This window comes from Microcaecilia unicolor, chromosome 7, assembly GCF_901765095.1.
Source record: "Microcaecilia unicolor chromosome 7, aMicUni1.1, whole genome shotgun sequence".
Classification (NCBI taxonomy): domain Eukaryota; kingdom Metazoa; phylum Chordata; class Amphibia; order Gymnophiona; family Siphonopidae; genus Microcaecilia; species Microcaecilia unicolor.
In genome coordinates this window covers 240,083,803-240,105,448 of record NC_044037.1, presented here as the reverse complement: position 1 = coordinate 240,105,448, position 21,646 = coordinate 240,083,803, and the positions used below count along the sequence as shown (strand labels likewise).

At 42.3% G+C, this 21,646-nt stretch overlaps 1 protein-coding gene across 1 annotated transcript in view; it reads left to right on the top strand.

Annotated features, from left to right (window-relative positions):
- The window catches only part of SLC4A10 (solute carrier family 4 member 10), a 185,401-nt gene that overhangs the window by 78,798 nt on the left and 84,957 nt on the right, over positions 1-21,646 (top strand). The window contains exons 6-9 of the mRNA XM_030209786.1: positions 6,102-6,202; positions 12,028-12,202; positions 12,370-12,503; positions 14,159-14,404. Of these exons, the coding sequence (XP_030065646.1) occupies positions 6,102-6,202; positions 12,028-12,202; positions 12,370-12,503; positions 14,159-14,404 (656 nt within the window). The remainder of the gene's footprint in view (positions 1-6,101; positions 6,203-12,027; positions 12,203-12,369; positions 12,504-14,158; positions 14,405-21,646) is intronic.

Below are 21,646 nucleotides of genomic sequence, written 5' to 3'. Positions count from 1 at the left end.
AAAGGGGGCCTGTGCTGGCATTGGTGCATGTTTTTGATGCACGCTGAGGCCCCCTTTTACCTCAGTGAGTAAAAGGTATATATATATATATATATATATATATATATATATATATATATATATATATCATATATATATTTTTAAAGAAATGGCCATGCGACAAGTGAAGCACGTGCTGCAAAGCCATTTTTGTTTTGGGGGGGGGAGCCCTTACCGCCACCCACTGAGATGGCTGTAAGGGCTCTAGCGCTAACCTGGTGGTAACCAATTATCACTGGATACACACCAGTGCTACAAAAATAAATATATTTTTGTGTGTGCTAACAGACAGTGCACGCTAACAATTAGTGGGCCCCTCTTACAAAGCGGCAGTAAGCCCAACACAAATTTACCACTCACTAAAAAGGAAGTACCGCCAGGCTACCACAGCAGCCTGGTGGTACTTTCCACCCCCAGCATGCCGTCATATCTGGTGCTACAAAGATTTGACGGCATGCTGGGGGTGGGAAGTGCCACCTGCTGTGGTAGCCCGGCGGTACTTCCTTTTTAGCAAGTGGTGGGTTTACTGCTGCTTTGTAAAAGAGGCCCACTAATTGTTAGTGCACACTAAGTCCATTAGCACACCTTAGTAAAAGGACCCCTTACTGCAGGGCAAAGACAGTTCCTCTTCATTAACTATATGAGAAGATGCCCCCAACAGTTAACACAGAGGTTTTGCAGTTACCACACATTAATTTTGGCAATTATCAGTTCACAATGTTACCGTTTGGCCTTCACAGAGTTTCAGCTACCTTCCACCACCTCATGGACCACCTCCTTAAACCGCATGGAAGTTACTGGCTGCGTACTTAGACTACATCAACATTTATAGAGATGATCGGAGGACATATATCATCCAGATAGAGGCAGTACTGGATAGCCTATGGACTACTGGATTGACAGCAAATCCTAAAAAGTGCTTCTTGGGAGGACAAGAAGTCCAGTCCCTGGGGTACTCAGTTGGGAAAAAAACATGAGACTCCAGATCTGGAAGTTAGAGACAATCACCCAACTGCCCATACCTCAGACGAAGAAACAAGTACAAGCCTTCCTCAGGCTCATTGGTTATTACTGCTGGTTTATTCTAGGGTTTGCTGGAAAGCAGAACCACTAACCTGTCTTTTGCAGAAGAAGGCTCCAAAAAAGATACACTGGTCGAAGAGCTGGATGTTGCCTTTCAAACCCTGAAGTAGGATATTTGCTCAGAGCCAGTGCTAGTCAGTCTGGACTTCAGCTGGCCCTTCATCATGCAGACTAATGCATTAGACGTTGGATTCGGGGCTGTCCTGGCACAGGAAGTGGATGGGGAAAAACACCCAGTGGGATATATTAGTCGGAAGCTGTTCTCGAGAGAAACAAATTATGCGGTAATTGAGAAAGAAGCTTTAGCTGTCAAGTGGGCCTTTGAAACATTTCAATATTTTTTGGGGGGGGAGGTGGGGCGACATTTCCTGCTGGTCACAAACCATCAACCCCTTCAGCGGATGGCTCGATATAAAGACTCAAATGTATGTATCATGCTCTGGTTCCTAAGCCTCCAGCCCTTTAGATATTGGGTGAAACATTAGGCGAGTTGAGAACATGCTAATGCTGACTTTTTGTCTCAGGAGGTGGACCCTGATATGGCAGGCAGGGTTGAGTTGAGGGGGAGAGTACATGAGGGGGTTTATAGAACACTGCCCTTCAATTTTTAAGAACAGTCCCTCAGATAGTCTGAGTCACCTTAAAACCACTAGTCCCGCCCAGGGAGAAAGTGAGATGAGAGGGGTGGAGTCAACAGGACAGGAACCAGGAAGTATAAAAGGCAGAGTCAGAGTGGGGTTAAGGAGGCCCAGGGAAGGAGGAAATGAAGCCCCAGCTTATGACTTTGCGACATACATTTAGCTACTGTGACCTGTATGAGGTGAACCAAACTTGTGATTTGAAGACTTAGAAGCTTTATTCTGAGGTCTGGCTGAAGCCAGACTTGGAAGCCCAGAGAGAGAAGCTTACAGACTGTATTTTGGGCATGGCAGTCACATGCACAGACTGTGGTTTAGGCCCTGTCAGCCACAGGCTCATGTTGAGACCTCATAGAATGAGAGAGACTTTACCTGTCCCTTTGAAGTAACAGGCTTCAGGATTGAGGGGTCCTTTTACTAAGCCGTGGTAAAACGTGGCCTGTAGTAGTGTGGGTATGTGTTTTGGCCACGCGCTGGGTCATTTTTTACCGCGGCTGGGAAAAAGGGCTTTTTTAATGGGCCGGGAAATGGGCATGTGCATAGATTAAAACTGCAGGATTTGGCATGCACCAAACTCTGAATTACTGCTGGGCAGATGCACTAGCCTAGCGGTAGTGCTGATTTGGCACATGCTGCCCATGCGTTAGTCTTCTCGCATCTTAGTAAAAGGGCCCCTAAGTGAATAAAGTGCTTGCCTTATTTTACAGCCTTGTCTGGTTGTGTTATTTTGAAGGCCTGCCCTCAACCCTCGCTCAAAGTATCACATGCACATAAGTGCTAGTATTTTATACATTTATGCATGCCAAGGGTGTGTACATATGGATGCCTACTTTCTAAAATTGTCCTTTAGAATTGTGGCGGGATAGCTAAGAAGAAAACCAAGACAGAGCAGAGCCCTGAAATCCAAATGAAGGCAGCATATCAGTGAGTAGGTGGTGATCAGCAGTGTCGAAAGCAGCAGATCTTTCAGATCTGGACAGGAACAGGTCACTGGGGACTTTGGCAAGAGCTGTTTCTGTAGCACCTTAGTCAACTGTTGGTGCCCCTGGAACTTCAAGAGAGAAAATCACAAATCACTGCTCAAAATTACCTCCCTATACCCTGGCTTTTAGAGATGTCAAGGATTATAGCTTGTGAGATGGGGTTGTCATAAGCTTAAAACTTGTATTTGCCGTGATGAAGCAATTTGACTGAATCATCAGCTTAGGGAAGCTAATCCTGTCCTTTGATTGACATGTTTGTGATAGGTATCAGCCTGAGTCATGTTTATGAAAGTGACAGGTGAATTAAGGATATTTCAATTTCAAGTTGCTTTTTTCCAGATTAAAAGATACCGTTGCTCACATGCAGGGCCTTCTTTAAAGGAGATGGGGTGACCTGAAGAGACCCATCCTCACAATAGCCGCACCCCTGCCCCTGGGCATGTGGTCCATGAAAAAATTGCATTGCAAATATTATACCAGTCTTTAGAAAATGCTACTTGCTGAGAAAATAGAACAAATCAGCCTGATACAAATCCCTACACAGAAATATCTCACTTTGCTGACATGCAAAACATGGATAGAGCCTCACCAAATACAACGTAAAGTGACCACAAATTAGAAATAAAAGTATGCAGTCAAAAACTGAACTGGAAACTCCAAAACGCCAACCTCTGCATCTAATGCAACACTAGAGAAACAGAAGCAAAAGTATTTCCTCCTATACAATGCAAAAATACAGATAGCAGAGATACTGCAAATTTGAAATCCTAAATCTGGTGTATTTAAATCACTAAGGCAAAACTAAGATGTTTATTGTTTCTGTTTTTATTGTCTGGCTGATAGATAGATAGATAGATAGATAGATAGATAGATAGATAGATAGATAGATAGATAGATAGATAGATAGATAGATAGATAGATAGATATACATACATACAGGTACAATATGAAACCGCTTTGAATGTAGTTGCAAAATACCACAGAAAGGCAGTATATCAAGTCCCATTTCCCTTCCCTTCCCTCTGTAGCCTGCATCTCCCACATATTGCAGGGATTGGGCTGTTATGTGCTGGCTTACGCATGCAACTCCACATTCTCCCATAGATCTGCGCAAATTGGCTGAAGACACTGTATCTTCTGTTGGGGGAGGGGAGGGGGTGCCCTCTATGTGTGTGTTCAGTATATTTATTTATTTATGGGTTACTTATATCCTACATTTTCCCACTCATGCAGGCGCAATGTGGCTTACAGAGAATTAAATAAGAGTACAAAGTTAAAAGCTTAGGCAAGCATAAAAGAAGCAAATGGGGGGGGGGGGGGGGGGGGGGAGAAACTAACAGCGTGAACTAGGCAGGGTAAGGGACAAGGGATGCATCAATCAACATGGTAAGTTGGGGGGTAAGTCTTAGCAAAGAGGAATGTCTTTAACAACTTCTTAAAAAGGGCATGGTCCACTTGAGTTTTAAGGTGACGAGGTAGCGTGTTCCAGTGTTTGGGACTCCAATACCGAAAGGACGAGGTGAAGATTTTCTTGTACTTGACATCCTTACAATTTGGAAAATGGAGGTGGAGATAGGACCGAGCAGCAGGGTTGACATTTCTAGGCGGAAAGTCGATCAAGGGGAGCATGTAATCCGGGGCAGCCCCATACATGATTTTATGTGTTAGGGAGCAGATCTTAAAAGCAATGCGCTCCTGTACAGGCAGCCAATGAAGTTTAAAGCGCAGGGGTTCGGCGTGTGCAAAACGCCTTTCTCTAAGGATGAGTCTCACCGCAGTGTTCTGAGCCATTTGGAACATTTTCAATAAGGAGGCCTGGCAGGGCTTGGGCTCTTTCATCAACACTTGAGGACCTTGGGGTCAAATTTAGCAGGAAAAATGCCAGTGCTCAGACTCACAAGTGCTCCTCTTTAGGGAAGTTTTATACAAAGTTTCTGTGTAGGCACCTATAAAGGCAATATTATATAAAGATAAGTGGGCATCTACTTACCTTTATAAAATACTGGTGCAAACCATCTACCACAAGGGATCTCAACCCTCTCCCGCAAGCACATCTAGGCAGTTGGGTTTCAGGATCACAACAATGAATATACAGGAGTCAGATTTGCATATAATGTGCAACTTTCTTTAAATTAGTCACCTTATTTTCTAACTCCTCTTACTTTCTTACCTATCTATATGTTCCATCTTTGCTTATACCCTACACTATCAATTAAAATGTTTTATTACGTGTTGTGTTGACATTGTAAGTAGTATACTATCCGCCTTATTTTCAAAAGAGAAAGACGCCCATATTTCGATCCAAATAGGGAGATGGGTGTCTTTCTCCAGTGGGCGCCCAAATCGGTATAATCGCAAGCCGATTTTGGGCTTCTTGAACTGCAATCTGTCGCGGAAATGGCCAAAGTTGATGGGAGCATGTCGGAGGCGTGGTGAAGGCGGGACTGGGGCGTGTTTATCGGCCGAGGAGAGATGGACGTCCTCAGCTGATAATCGAAAAAAGAAAGGCGTTTTTAGAGTGAATTTGGGTCACTTTTTTGGACCCTTTTTTTTCCACAAATAAGTCCCAAAAAGTGCCCTAAATGACCAGATGACCACCAGAGGGAATTGGGGATGATTACCCCTGACTCCCCCAGTGGTCACTAACCCCCTCCCACCAAAAAAAAACAACTTTAACAACTTTTTTTTCCAGCCTGTATGCCAGCCTCAAATATCATACCCAGCTCCATCCCAGCAGTATGCAGGTCCCTGGAGCAGTTGTTAGTGGGTACAGTGGACGTCAGGCAGGTGGACCCAGGCCCATCCCCCCCTACCTGTTACACTTGTGGTGGTAAATGGGAGCCCTCCAAACCGCCCCCAAAACCCACTGTACCTACATCTAGGTGCCTCCCTTCAGCCATAAGTGCTACGGTAATGGTGTAGAGTTGTGGGGAGTGGGTTGTGGGGGGGGGGGATTTGGGGGACTCAGCACCCAAGGGAAGGGAGCTATGGACTTCAGAGGTAGTTAATTTTAGTTTTTTAATTGTTACAAGTGCCCCCTAGGGTGCCCGGTTGGTGTCCTGGCATGTGAGGGGGACCAGTGTACTATAACAGTGCACGCAAATTCAAGGAATGCCCCCGATCTGCCCATTCTCTCCCCATGGCCATGCCACCTTTTTGGATCTGAATGTAAAATTTACAAGTAGATCCTGACACTTAAAGATGTGCGCACAAATTTTAATTAATGCCAATTAGCACCCAATTAGCAGTGCTAATTGACTTATCAATTAAATTGTGTGTGCAAATTGGATGCATGCAATTGTGAGTGCCATATATAGAATTAGAGCATATATGTTTCCTATGTTTCCTTTTCATGTAGGAAAAGCGCAAAATTCCAGGAGTTCCGAATGGAACAGCAGCACATGGTGAGATGGCAGAGCATGGAGGGCACAGTGGGCCGGAGCTGCAACGAACTGGAAAGTGAGTTGAAGGTGGCATTATCTACAGTGTGTGTTTTACACCATGTTCCACGAATTGCTGTCCCTAAACATTTCCACGTGTAAGAATAAAATTGCTCCTCTAGGAAGGATCAATTATATTTAAAATAAGTGGGATTTGCTCCAATTTTCAGTTCCTTTGCATTTATTAATAATATTTTATAGTATTTACAGATTTCCTCTTCTGTGTTAGTGATCAAGAGTGAAAATACTTCTGTAAGTTATGGGGGCAAGGGGCAGAGGGAACCCAAACTTTTGTTAAGGCATCTCTACTCAGCACACAAGGATAAGGAACAACAGTCAATAAAATCTTGCAAGTTTTGCATCTCATTACTATGCAAATACCCTAACACATGATACACTGCAAGTCATATTGGGGCCCAGAAATCAGGGTAAAATAACCCCAACTTTTTGCTAGAGTTATTTCACCGCTCAGGAGCATCAGGCTGCAAAGCCATGTCCCAATGCTCCTAGGATGGCAGAGCAGGGTCCCCCCAGCTTAAGGTCCCCCCAACTCAATCCCCGTCCATCTCCTACAAGTTCAAGCCCCTACTCCCCCTCCCTCCACCCCAACCTCAAAGGTAGCTCTTGACCCATCAAAGGGCTACCTTGGCATCATTGATGGTCTGGGTGGTCTTTGGCCAAGAGCAATGCCCAGTCACTCCTGCCTAGTCTGACACCAGTTACAAAATGGTGCTCCTAGCGATAGTCTCACATGTTACCGCGGGTCATATTTTCATATAAGGAAAATATCCCTAGTGAGACTACTGCTAGGAGCATCATTTTGGATGCAGCAATGTCCGGACAAGAGTGAAGGGGGATCTCTCCTTCTTGGAAATCAATTAGACCACCAGGTAAGGGCCCTGAGGCCATCGTTGGGGGGAGGGAGGCCTTGGGTATGAAGCTTCAGTTGGAGAGGAGGCTGGGATCAGGAGGGGAGGATATTGCCGGGATGGGGTCAGAAGAGTGGATGCTGCCTGAGGGAGATCAAGAGGGAGGATGGTACCTGCAGGGGGGGGGAGCGGCATTACATGCCACCCCATGGCCCCAGAAGCATTTGGTCAAGAAGCATCATGTTGAGCTTTGTAGCCCGATGCTCCCGGGCACATAGAATAACACTGCTTGCAAAGTGGCTCGCAAGCAACATTACTCTTTTACCACAGGATTCAGAAATCTGTGATATCAGGATCTCACAGGTTGCTGAATCCCATGGAGAATCAACATGCAGTGAAAAGCAAACTTTTACCGCACTTTGATGAATTCCCTCCTGAATTTAGTACATTGTGAGAAATTGCATGATAACCTTATGAGACTAGGATACAGGGCATCTAAATGGCAGCTAAAATTTAATGTGGATGAGTGCAAAGTGATGCATATAAGTACAAATAATCTTAAGAATAGGTACACGACGCTGGGTTCTATATTAGGTGTCAACACTCAAGTAAAGGATCTCAGGGTCATAGTGGACAAGTATACTAAAAGTCTCAGCTCATTGTGTTATAGCAACCAAAAAGCAAATAGAATGCTAGGTATTATTATGAATGGAACAGAAAACAAAAAAAGAGACTATCATAATGCCTCTGTATTGATTCATGGTGCAGTTCTAATCATAACAAAGGATAAAAGAAGTGAGGTCCAACAAACCAAAGAGTCTTAGATGTAAAGATAAATCCAGTTTATTGAAAAAAATCAGTTTTTAAAAAGACCCAACACAACTGTGTTTCGCAATATGCCTGAATCAGTAGTCTGTCGAAATCTACAAGCATCAAAATAAAACACATGAACTCTAAAATACATATAAAATAAAGAATAAAAACAATTAAACCATACCAATAAACATATTGGATGGTGGTAAATATAGTGCTTATAAGCCCATAAGTATAGCATAAAAATGACAACAGTCCAAATCTAAGAGCATGCATTTTAAATAGTGACTTTCTCAATTATAAGGATCCTACTGTAGATGAACTTATCGTCCCTTCATTAACACATTTTAAACCTTCATAGATAGTTTCTTTTCTTTTCACTTTCTTGCCTCAGCGGTGCTCATAACCAACTCTCTTTATATGTTGGAAATGTATATTAGCACCAAAATCTTCATCGGCTTTTAAATGCATTCAATTTCTTATATTAAGTACTTATCTAAGATTTTGGTGCTAATATACATTTCCAACATATAAAGAGAGTTGGTTATGAGCACCGCTGAGGCAAGAAAGTGAAAAGAAAGTGTTTTGTTTTTTGTCAGATAAACAGGAGTATATTGCACAGTATAACATGAGTATTTGTAAGCTTCATACCTGAATTGCAATTGAGCAAAAATGCAGCGTGCCCGCTCGTAGCGTGAAATACTGTCTATGGATATATGTACTGTGGACAGTTCTGTTAAAATAATAGAATGATTTAGATCAGTGAAAATAGATAAGCTGAGCACTTGTGTTAATCTAAAAGAATGATAGTAGGCAGTAAGGGGCCCTTTTACAAAGGGGCGCTGAAAAATGGCTTGCGGTAGTGTAGGCGTATGTTTTGGGCATGCACAGAATAATTTTTTCAGCGTACCTGTAAAAATTGCCTTTTTAAAATTTTTTCAAAAATGGCCGTGTGGCAAAATGAAAATTGACGCGCCTCCATTTTGGGTCTGAGACCTTATCGCAAGCCATTGACCTAGTGGTAAAGTCTCACACGGTAACCAGGTAATAATGACCTATGTGCAACAAATGCGCGCCAAAAATGAAATTGCCACAAGAGCCACGCAGTAGCTGGGCGGTAACTCCATTTTGGCACACATTGGGTGCGCGTAGATGCTTATGTGGCTTAGTAAAAGGGCCCCTAATCTAATAAAACAATTGTCTGCACAAACAGCCTTAAAAAATCCCAGTAAGTGCGTTCAAATAAAAAAGATGGGTGATAGCATCAGTAATACAAAGTAGAAAGCTAGGTGTTTTAAAAGCAAGCATTTTTTAAAAACAAAACTTACGTGGTATAGGACTGGCAGTTTCACAAGCAAAACAGTGAAGCACTGTAGGTGCTGAGACAAAGGGAATGTGGCACATGATCCAAAAGGATTTAAAAAGAAATGATTGGTACCAATGTCTGATTGACAGCGGTTAGTTAAAATGCTGAGGTGAAAACATTAGAAGCTTACATATATCCTAAAGGACTGTGAAATAAATGAAAGTGCTATGTATGTATCCCATGAATAAAAAAAAGTAAAAAAGACTCCTGATGCAGGCATATCAGCGAAACACAGCCATGTCGACTTTTTTTTAAAAGCTGATTTTTTAAAATAAACTGGATTTATCTTTACATCTAGGACTCTTTCCTTTGTTGGACTTCACTTCTTTTATCCTTTGCTGTTGCTTATCCGTGAGGACCTGTTAATCCTTTACTACTACTACTTATCATTTCTAAAGCACTACTAGACGTACGCAGCGCTGTACACTTGAACATGAAGAGACAGTCCCTGCTCGACAGAGCTTACAATCTAATTAGGACAGACAAACAGGATAAACAGTTCTACCTTTACGCATGCGATGCTGTAGTTCTAGTCATCCCATCTGAAGAAGGATATAACAGAACTAGAAAAGCTATAGACAAGGGCAACCAAAATGATAAAGAATGGAATTGACTCCCCAGTGAGGAAAAACTGAACAGGTTAGGGCTTTTTAGCCTTAAGGTCAAGATCTGTGGTTGAGATGAGATGAGATATGACAGAGGTCTATAAAATGATGAGTGGGGTGGAATGGATAAATAAGGAATGGTTAAATACTCTGTCGGATAGTATTAGGGCTAAAGCACACTCTTCAAAGCTAATAACTAGCACTTGTAGAATAAATCAAAGATTTTGTTTCACTCAGTGCACAGATAAAGCTGTGGAATTTATTGCCAGAGTTCATAACAAAAGGTTAAAATAGCTGGGTTTAAAAAGGGTTTAAACAAATTTCTGGAGACAAAGTCCATAAACCATTATAGAAACATAGATAAAGACCATATGGCCTATCCAGTCTGCCCTTCCATGCCATCTACTCTCTGTATCACCCCCTTAGATGGCCTATGTACTTGTCCCAAGCTCTCTTGAATTCATCTCCACCACTTCCACCGGGATCCTGTTCCATGAATTCACTGCCCTTTCCATGAAGAAGCATTTCCTCAGGTTACTTCTAAGTCTATCCCCTTTCACCTTCATTCGATGCCTCCTTGTTCCAGAGCTTCCTTTCAACTGAAAGAGACTCACCTCCAGTGCATGTATGCCACGTAAGTATTTAAATGGCTATCATATCTCCCCTCTCCTGCCTTTCTTCCAAAGAATACATATTAAGTTTGTTCCCATTCACTTTTTGGCGATAACCACTGACCATTTTAGTAGCTACCCTCTGGACCGACTCCATCCTGTTTATATCTTTTAGAAGGTGCTGTCTCCAGAAGTGTACACAATATTCTAAATGAGGTCTCACCCGAGTCTTATACAGGGGCATCTTCTCCTCCTTTTTCATACTGGCCATTCCTCTCACTATGCATCCAAGCATCATCCTAGCTTTCGCCGTCACCATTTCTACCTGACATCTTAAGATCATTACATACGATCATACCCAAGTCCCTCTCCTCTTTCGTGCACAAAACGTTCTTTGCCCCCAAAACTGTATCGTTTCCTCAGATTTTTGCAACCCAAATGAATGACCCTACATTTTTTAGCATTAAATCTAAGCTGCCAAATTCCAGACCATGCCTATAGCTTTGCTAAGTCCTTCCTCATGTTATCCACACCATATTCCTACTACGTATTTCTATAGTGCTACTAGACGTATGCAGTGCTGTACACTTGAACGTGAAGAGATGCTCCCTGCTCGACAGTCTAATCAGGACAGACAAACAGGACAAATAAGGGAAATACTTAAGTTAGGAGTGATAAAACAGACACGGGTACTGAACAAGTGAAAAGGGGTTAGGAGTTAAAAGCAGCCTCAAAAGGTGGGCCTTTAGCCTAGACACGAAGACAGTCAGAAATGGAGCTTGACGTACTGACTCATATTCCAGGCATATGGTGCAGCAAGAGAAAAGGAACAGTCTGGAGTTGGCAGTGGAGGAAAATGGTACAGATAAGAGATTTACCCAATGAACGGAGTTCCTGGGGAGGAGTGTAAGGAGAGTTAAGAGTGGAGAGGTACGGAGGAGCTGCAGAGTGAATGTTCTTGTAAGTCAATGAGGAGTTTGAATTGTATACGTAAACGGTAAGGGAAAGGGAGCCAATGAAGTGACTTGAGGAAAGGGCGAATATGAGCACAGTGAGACTGGCGGAATATAAGCCATGCAGCAGAATTTGAACAGATTGAAAGAGAGAGAGGTGGTTTAGTGGGAATGCTGTGAGAAGCATCAGGGGTGTCTATCCTATTGCAGATTTTGGTATCATTCATAAAGAGGCAAATCTTACCAGCAGCCCTTCAGCGTGGGAAAGTCACTACTTGTGCTTGATTATAAGCAAGGAGGAGTGGATCTATTCTTTGGAATCCTAGCAGGTACTTATGACCTAGATTGGCCACTGTTAAACACAAGGGTCTGCAAGCTTCTGACCATTCCTGACATTCATGTTCGATAGTTTTTCAGACTGTTAAAATTCCTTTCATAATGAGATTTCTTGGGCCAGCATAATCCAGGTACAGCACTGTTTTTGGAAACCTTAATTTCATTCCAGATGATCAGTATTTCTTTTGACAGGTAGCTTTGTCCTTGATTTCACTTGCTTTGCAGGCATCATCATTTCTATCCTTCCAGAAAAGGAAAAACATGAAATTCATTCTTTTCTTTCATCTTTAGGCTATTTGGGGGACTGATCCTTGACATAAAAAGAAAAGCCCCCTTCTTCTGGAGTGACTTCAGGGATGCCATCAGCTTGCAATGTCTGGCATCATTTTTGTTTCTCTACTGTGCTTGTATGTCTCCTGTCATCACATTTGGAGGCCTGCTTGGAGAGGCAACTGAAGGTCGTATAGTATGTGCTGCTACTTGAATTGTGACTTTTAGAGGATTTTTATTTTTAGCCATATATTTTCTAGACATCAGTAAGATCTGTAATTATTCCAAGTAAATGATTTGTATTTCAAATTATTATAAATATGTGAATTTTAAGATACTTGCTGCCATTTTTTTCTCTTGCAGAGTGCAATAGAATCTCTCTTTGGTGCCTCTATGACTGGAATAGCTTATTCACTCTTTGGTGGCCAACCCCTAACCATACTGGGCAGCACTGGACCAGTTTTGGTTTTTGAAAAGATATTATATAAATTTTGCAAGTAAGTTTACATCATTTTATGATCTTAGTTTGCATAATATATATTTAATTTAACAATGAGTTTCTTGTAACAAGAATGGGGAACCTTTCTTGGGAGGGGGCAGAAAGGGGTCAGCCCTTGCCTGGGAGGAGGGAGGGGAGGAAAGGGAGCACAGACCAAGATTCTGGCCATGACCCGGAAGCTATGTGGGTGGTTGCCGATATTCAGTGTCATCACCTACATAGATAAGTGGGCAAAGTTAGGACTACATTTTCTTCAGTCATATCTGCCCGCTTAGCTATGGGGGCACTGGCACAGAATATCACCAGTACCCACATACTAACTGGCTCCTCCCAGACTCTGCCCCCAGACAGCCCTTTTAATGACCGGATTTTACATGGCTAGTTAGTGTTGCTAATCAGCAGCACTTAAATAGTGTTCAGCAGCTGACCCACTGGGCATTATTTAAGTTGGCAGGAGCCTCTTTTGCTCACTTAAATTGCTTTGAATATTGACCCCTGAAGGATGTCGTTACTTCACAAAGTGTTGCTAATGGTGAATAGGAAAGTGTAACATCTTTGATTAGCCTAGGCAGTCATTTTATTACTTTCAAACAATACAATAACAATTACTTTTAACTTTTAATCAACACTGATATTTTAAGGTAGAGATCAATATACATCTGTTATGGTATTACAAAATTCTTGTTTTTCACCCACATGAGATTTTAAGCAGTCACTTTCCCCCGGATTCTATATAGTTCTCCTGGAGATCCGCACCGATATCCAAGCGCATTCTGTAACAACATGCATAACTTAATTGGCTTAACAAGCTAATCAGTCTTGATAACAGCCCTTAACAAGCAATAATGAGCTCTACCTGGCAATAATTAGAATTTACATGCACAACTTGCTAAGCGCAATCTGTAATGCAGTGCGCCTAACCTCTAATGTGCACAGGCAAAAAGGGACATGGTTATAGGCAGGGAAATGGGTGTTTTGTGGGCATTCCAAAATGTTCACATGTAGTTATAGAATATGGCCCAGTGCGCTTAAATCTACATGCTGGGATTTATGCCATATTTTTGTTGGTACAAATGGAGGTATGTAGTTTTAAGTGCTCATATATCAACTAAGAGTATTCTATATACTGTGCCTAAATCTAGGCACTGCTTATAAAATACACTCAGTCGGCATTGATTTCTGTGCCAATTTTTTATGCACCATATATAGAATCTCCCTCTATATGTCTCTTGGCATGTTGAACATAAGAACAGCCATACTGGGTCAGACCAATGATCCATCTAGCACAGTATCCTGTTTCCAACAGTGGCCAATCCAGGTCACAAGTACCTGACAGAAACTCAAATAGTAGCAACATTCCATGCTTCTATATATTTTACAAATGGCTCTACATTTGGCAGAGCCTTTTGTAAAACACAAGGGGAATTGAGTGCATCCTAACCTGCATGTCTCAATTCCAGTCTCCATGACCTATTAAAATAGGCCTCTAATTGTGACAAAGATATTTCAGAATGCTGATTCTACCTTCCTTGGGTAAACCGTTTTGCCTAGATTATTGTAGACAAAACCAGAGATCCATTCAATCTCACCACCTTCTAATTATGTAACAGCACTTTTTCTGCTAATATTATACTTTTCTTGATCTTGCTTTAGAGAATATGGCTTGTCCTACCTTTCTTTGCGAGCAAGCATAGGGCTTTGGACTGCTACACTATGCATCATTCTTGTTGCCACGGATGCAAGTTCACTCGTTTGTTATATTACAAGGTTTACTGAAGAAGCTTTTGCTGCCCTTATCTGCATCATTTTCATTTATGAGGCCTTAGAAAAGCTATTCCATCTTGGGGAGAAATATCCAATCAACATGCATAATGACTTGGAAATGCTGACACAATACTCGTAAGTAAAAAATATATATATTTGTGATTATAGTGGATAAGAAAATTGCACCGAAGGTAAGGGAGCTATGCACCTGGGAGCAATTTGTGATGTCCACTGCAGTGCCCCCCAGGGGGCCTGGTTGGTGTCCTGGCACGTGAGGGGGACCAGTGCACTACGAATGCTGGCACCTCCCACAACCAAATGCCATGGATTTGGTCATTTTTGAGATGGGCATCCTCGGTTTCCATTATCAGCGAAAACCGAGGTTGCCCATCTCTAAGGTTGACCATCTCAACATTTAGGTCAAATATCTCTAAGGTCGACCTAAATGTTGAGATTTGGGCAACCCCGACTGTATTATCAAAACGAAAGATGGATGCCCATCTTGTTTCGATAATACGGGATGCCCCGCCCATTTGCAGGGACGTCCTCAGAGATGGGCGTCCTTAGAGATGGTCGTCCCCATTCTATTATGCCCCTCTTTGTGTCCTAGACAGTGTAGCTCAAATTCCCCCATTCAAATCCTGCAAAACATCATCACAGGAACAATTCTCCTCAACACATTTCTAATTGGCATATTAGATTCTGTAAGTACTGGGAGTATCATTGCCTCTGGATTCTTAAATACAAATATCACCTCACAGGAAATATCTTTAGTGAGGATATGAAAAGAGGGAAAATTTTATCTCCCCTCTCCATAGAAAAAAATTAGGGAAAAAACCCTACTTCACAGAATCATTCCCATCTGAGCACTTGAGAAACTAGTCCCTCATAACAGAACTTGATTTCTCAGGGGACAAGATAGGATGCATTCAGTAGGTCCAAATCACCAGAGGGAATCACAGAACTCTTCTGGCAGCTGGGCTGCGGTTGGACACATCCTTCCTAGCTGCCCTCTCTCCAAAATCTGCCTTAGGTTTGCCAGCTTCTCCTTTCTCCTCTTCCTTCTCCTTCTCATTCGTTAAGGCCTAGTAAGCCTAGGGAAACACACCTCTCCTTGTTTGATATGACCTGGTTGCCCATCAGAGAGAAAGCTCCCCTTGTGGCTACTGAGCAATTTAGCTCATGCCTTCACAGTATTAATGTAACCAGTATGTAAATATATTTTATTTTGCCTGGCTATGGCTGGGGGGTGTTTGGGGAACCTTGTGGGAGCTCTAGGGAGTGATCTTGTGTTGGAGCCAGGCCCATTGCAGGAGTTGTCTTCCTGACGTGACCTGCAGGGTTCCGGGCTGACCGATGGTGTTGGTGGCCAGCTGGTGTCATTGGAAGAGGTCATGGATGTCTTTGGGACTTGGGTGGTACTGGGTCCGCTGCGCTGATGTAGGCAAAGTCACGGATGTTTGGTGATGTCATTGATGATGTCACATGTGCATAATAAAATGAGGATCTGATAACTCCGGAGGTATTCTGGAGTCTCAGGAACTCTGCACCACCAGTTTTATTAATTAAATAAAGTGGGGAATACTCGTTTTGACCCAGTAAGGGTCTTAAAGTATGCTGGCAGAATTACTTAGGTTTACGCAATCGCACATGAACAGATAAGTACAAGAAGAAGAAACAGATAATAAGGACACTGGAACTTTAAAAAAAAACTTATTACAGGTTTCAGATATACTTACTTATACTTACCCATGCATAGTTTGAGACCTGACAAAAGAAAGAAATAGTTTAGAAAATAAATTATTCTTGTTTGATATGTTTTAAAATAAAAATTAGAAACTATATTTACCTAATAGAATACCCTAAAAAATGTGTTAGTTTAAAAATGAATTAATTTTACTTTTAGCAAATGCAATATACTTTACTGAACACTGGCGATGTTTTTACAGCTGTAGAGAAAATGAAATAGAAATGTATATTACCTGGATTCACTAGGCAGTATTTTAAAACATCGAGGGCCCTGTTTACTAAGGTGCGTTAGTGTTTTTAGCGCACCAACACTTAGTGCGCACACTAACCATGAAGGCACCTATAGGGATATTGTAGGCACGTACATGATTAACATGCGTATATGGTTAACACGCATTAAAAACATTAACGCACCTATAATGCTGCTTAGTAAACAGGGCCCTTAAATTATTTATTATATCCTTTTAATGTTATAATGTTTTTTAAGGCTATTTTAACTAACTATTTTAAAATTATAAGTGACATAAAATTCACTACTTGCACTTTAATTGAGGATTTGGAAAATCTTGATTGAGTGAAATTTTGTGACATCTATTGATTCTCTATATATCACATCACTCATAATATATAAAACTATATCATTTCCATCTGGTGTCATCTGTTTGGGTGGAGTAATTTCTTTTTGTAGCATTCTTCTCCAGAGGGTTGATCCCAGACTGAGGTAACTTGGTGATGACGACTACACAAGAGGTCAGTTTAGGAGCAAGGACTACAGAGTCTTTCTCATTCTGACATAGAAAGGATTGTGGTATCCTACCGCATGTAATTGACGGCAGATAAAGACCTGAGCGGTCCACCCAGTCTGCCCAACGGTCACGCTCATTATCAAGTTATGATTATACCAACCATGAATGTGATATAAACACTTGATCATTGTCTCTCTTTGGTATTTCTGGGACATAGACCGTAGAAGTCCTCCTGGCCCTGTCCTTAGGTTCCAAGTCATTTGCAGAACACAGACTATAAAAGACTGACTGGCACTGTACTCACATTCCAAATTACTGGAGTTTCCAACAAAGCCCCCTCCAGCCCATCCTAAGCCAGTTTGCCATATACGGGACCCAGATCCTACAAGTTTGCTCTGCACCTGCCTTAGTATTACACAGCCAGATTTGCAATCTAAGCACCACACTGTATGCAAACCAGTGGCATTCCTAGCCTGGATGGCACCTGGGGAAGTAACCTGTTCCGGGGCAGAGGGAGCTGCAGCGAACGAGCGAAGTTAGCGAACTCGGAGCCGACAGGTGCGCACCGCGGCACCACCCATGCGGCTTGCACCCAGGGCGGACCGCTCCCACTGCCCCCCCTTGGTACGCCACTGATGCAAACACACATGCAGCCATTTAAGTTTTGCTTTTTATACCATTCATTTTCTAATTAGAGATCTTCTGTGTTCATCCCACACCTTTTTGAATTCCGTCACCATTTTTTTCTCCACCACCTCCCTCTGGAGGGCATTCCCGGCATCAACCACCATCAGGACTTAATCTACCATGTTGAAACTTTGGACAAACAGCCAAGTCATTCTGTCCCAGCCTCACTTTCAAATCCCATGGCTGATAATATAGTCATGAATCTTAGACCAGCATCATTTCTTGTCATTTCTCTCTTGGATTTCAGAGGATGAGAAGCTTGTGTCAATATGGTATAGGTTTCAGAAGGAAAAGGGATGAAAATGATCAGGCTTAGAGACAGAACAAAAGCAAAGAACATACACAGCACTCAAGTACAGTGGAGCTAGATACTTGAGCTTGTGCATCAGAAAACAGTTGGGCTCTCTGGTACAGAACAGGCAAATTTCATAGGGAGAAACTTCATAGCAAGCAACAGAAAAGAACACTGCTAGTGTTGGTGCCACTTTACCCATCTTCTGGTGCTTTGGGGCCTTCCTGCCAATATTTTTGCTCCTTTGCCCCTATCCAGGCGCCTTGGAGTCTTCCTGTCAATGTTAGTGCTGCTATACCATTCTCCCAATACCTTGGGATCTTCATTCCATTGTTTGTCCTGCTGCTGTGCTCGCATGGTGGCTTGCAGTCTTCATGCCATTGTTAGTGCCCTATACCCTTCTTATGGTGCCATGGTGATAACTTTTTTATTGGTCAAACAGTACATAGTTTTACTAGCTTTAGGGAGCTAAAATTGCCTTCCTTAGCTCAGGATTATATGAACAAAAGAATACTAGAATACATAAGTGTGGGGGGGGGGGGGGGGGTAGAGATGGACAGTCAGAAGGTGAATGGCAGTAGAATTTTATGGATTATAATATGTTACAAAACACATTTCTTTGTTAATTCCTTTTCCGTTAGTTGCAAAGTATCTGATCATATTACCATTCAAAAGCCTTAGTTCTTGGATTGTTTTAAAGTTCCTTTTTAGTGTCCTGATCACAAGGTCATTGATATGGTGCTTCCATACAGAACTGTCACTTTAACCTGATTGTGATGTTTGATCTTCTCTCTATGCGCATAGATTCATGTTGTTAACATTGGGCATGTCTCCACAACGTATTATCTTTCTTTACATTTTCTTCATTGAATAGGATGGGCAACCATAGAGGAGGAAGATGAGTAGAATCCTCTTTTTTTGAATGTCTTTCCATGTGGGTAACTGTGAGGTCCTGCGTTATATGCTGGTACAAGGCACCATGTTAAATGCAAGTTATACATTTATTGGCAGGTGACATATGCATAACTCATTTATGCAGATATTTTTATAAATTAGATTGCCAGTTGTTTGCCAGATTTTATCTGGACAATGAGGGACTGGATTTTGGCAATAATAGAGGTGGAGCAAGCACATATCCATTTAACATAGAAAAAAAAACAGGGCAGACCAGCAGGTATAAATAAAACAAAATGTATTCACCACAAATAGATATTTTTAAAACTCCATGCATGCCCACCATGGCCATGTTTCGCCCCTTCAAGGGCTGCATCAGGAGCTGAATGCATACCAGCACGTGTGTTTCAGGATATTCATCTGTCTGGTAAAAAACAAAGTAGCTCGCAGAGGAGCAGGCAGCCTCCATTTCAATCTACCACAGCCTGTCACAGAAGCTTCTTCACTGTGTATGTCTGAGAGGTGTGAATGTACCATTGATGCAAGTAAATGTTAGTATTCTATAATCTTAGCACGCAAGTGACTAAGGTTAGAGAATTAAGGGGAGTCTGTATATTCACTACTTATATTGAAAATGGTGTTGAATGTATGTATTAAATTAGGAGCTGATACCAAAGCTTATAACAGTGACTACACTGGCTGAAAATCAGGCCCACAGTTTGGTATATTGCAGGGATCTTGTTTCTCAGCTTCTGCTAGAAAGGAATATCTTTATATTCATTTTTAGTTATTTATTAATCTGTTTCTCTATACATTCAAGAGGATACCCATGGCAACTACACTACTTTATTCCAAGGTTATTGTATGTGACTTCAATTGAGTACAAGTTATGTATCAAGACAACATGGCTTCAATTTTGTGAAACTTACAGGTGTTCCAAACATTATACATGGGAGTAAGTCTTTGTTTAGGAGTAGTTAAGTGGTTAGAGCAATGGACTGAGGACTAGAGAAGCAAGTTTTCAAATCCAGCTAACCCAACCCTGAGCAAGTCACTTAACCCTCCACTGCATCAGTTACAAACAATATGGGAACCTTTATAACAGGTTGATCTAGGATGGAAGTTCACATATATACCTATATTATAACATAGCCTCATAAGTACTGATGTAACCAGTATTGATTTCATTTGGTAGGGCCTGAGGTTAACATGAGTGGGCAATAGGCAGTGAGGATGTTGGAACCACCTCTAGTTCACCTCTCAATGGCCCATGCCACCCAGACCCAACAGTGCCCAGTTTAACAAACCTGCACAATTGTAACAAAAGTGCACCAACATATATTTACACCTGCTCAAACAGTGCCATGTCCCACCCTCTTCCAATGGTAACTTGCTGTCAGAGGGAGTCAGGACATATCAGCACTTGGGTATGGGCCTGTGCTTAAAGGCCCTGTGTAGCGCTCAGTTATCTTACAGCTTCGGGCCCAGGAGAAAGTAGGGCAGTGTTGGCAGTAGGCCCACCAGAAGGCCATACTAGAGCTACACTGCAGCCCCCTCCCCCCACATTCTTTTACCCTAGCAAGATGCCTAGACTGTGTAGTAGCAGGGCCAGCCCTGTATGCACTGGCATTATAGAATCCCATACATTCAAACCAGTAATCAGTCTCAGGCAGTAGATGAAGAGAATGTTGCCCTTGGTACTGCTATTTTTATTTTCCCCCTGCCGTTACATAAGTGGGAATGGGGAAAGGTAATGCAAATTAGTGAGATAAAGAGAATTGGGGGTTATGTGAAGTCAGGGGTAAAGAGAACAATGATTTTTGTATAGATTTCTGGCTGTTTTGGCCTTTAGGTTGACCATCTTATTTCCCATTAGTTATTCCCCTTTTCCATTGTGGTGTTCATATGTTTTGTAACTGAATGGCTCTTTATAAACGTAATACAAATAATTCCTACATTAAGAGAAGATTCACCATGTATATTTCTTAAGAGCTTTTTTGGCATAACTGTGTGCTTTTTGTATTCTGTCACAGTAGTTGTTAGGATTAGAAATTGTTTTATATACCAGAAGAGAAAATCTGATGTAAATGGTAACATTTCATCTAAACAAACGACATAATCCTCCCCCCCCCCCCCCCCCCCCCCCACCAAACACCGCAGGCTCCAGTGGTTCTGTGGTCACAGGGATGGCCATATAATTAGCATGTCACATTTAAATGCACATGGAGGGGCATAATTGAACAAAAACGTCTATCTCCATGGCCGTTTATCTCCGAGAACGGGTCCGTGAAGGGGCGGACCGAACTGTATTTTCGCAAAAAATAGACGTCCATGTTTTATTCGACAATTTGTGAGCTGGGCGTTTTTGTTTTTCAGCGATAATAGAAAATGAAAGCGCCCAGCTCAAAAACGAATAAATCCAAGGCATTTGTTCGTGGGAGGGGCCAGGATTCATAGTGCACTGGTCCCCCTCACATGCCAGGACACCAACCGGGCACCCTAGGGGGCACTTTTACAATAACAAAAAAAAGGTAAAAGAGCTCCCATGTGCATAGCACCCTTCCCTTGTGTGTTGAGCCCCCCAAATCCCCCTCAAAACCCACTGCCCACAAGTCTACACCATTATTATAGCCCTAAGGGGTGAAGGGGGCACCTACATGTGGGTACAGTGGGTTTGGGGGGGTTGGACGACTAATAAGCATTAAGCAGCACAATTGTAACAGGTAGGGGGGGATGGGCCTGGGTCCACCTGTCTGAAGTCCACTGCACCCCCTAACAACTGCTTCAGGGACCTGCATACTGCTGCCAGGGAGGTGGGTATGACATTTGATGGTGAAACTAAAAAGTTGTGAAACATCATTTTTTTGTGGTGGGAGGGGGTTAGTGACCACTGGGGGAGTCAGGGGAGGTCATCCCCGATTCCCTCCGATGGTCATCTGGTCATTTAGAGCACTTTTTTGGGACCTGTTCGTGTGAAAAAAGGGTCCAACAAAAGTGGCCTAAATGTTC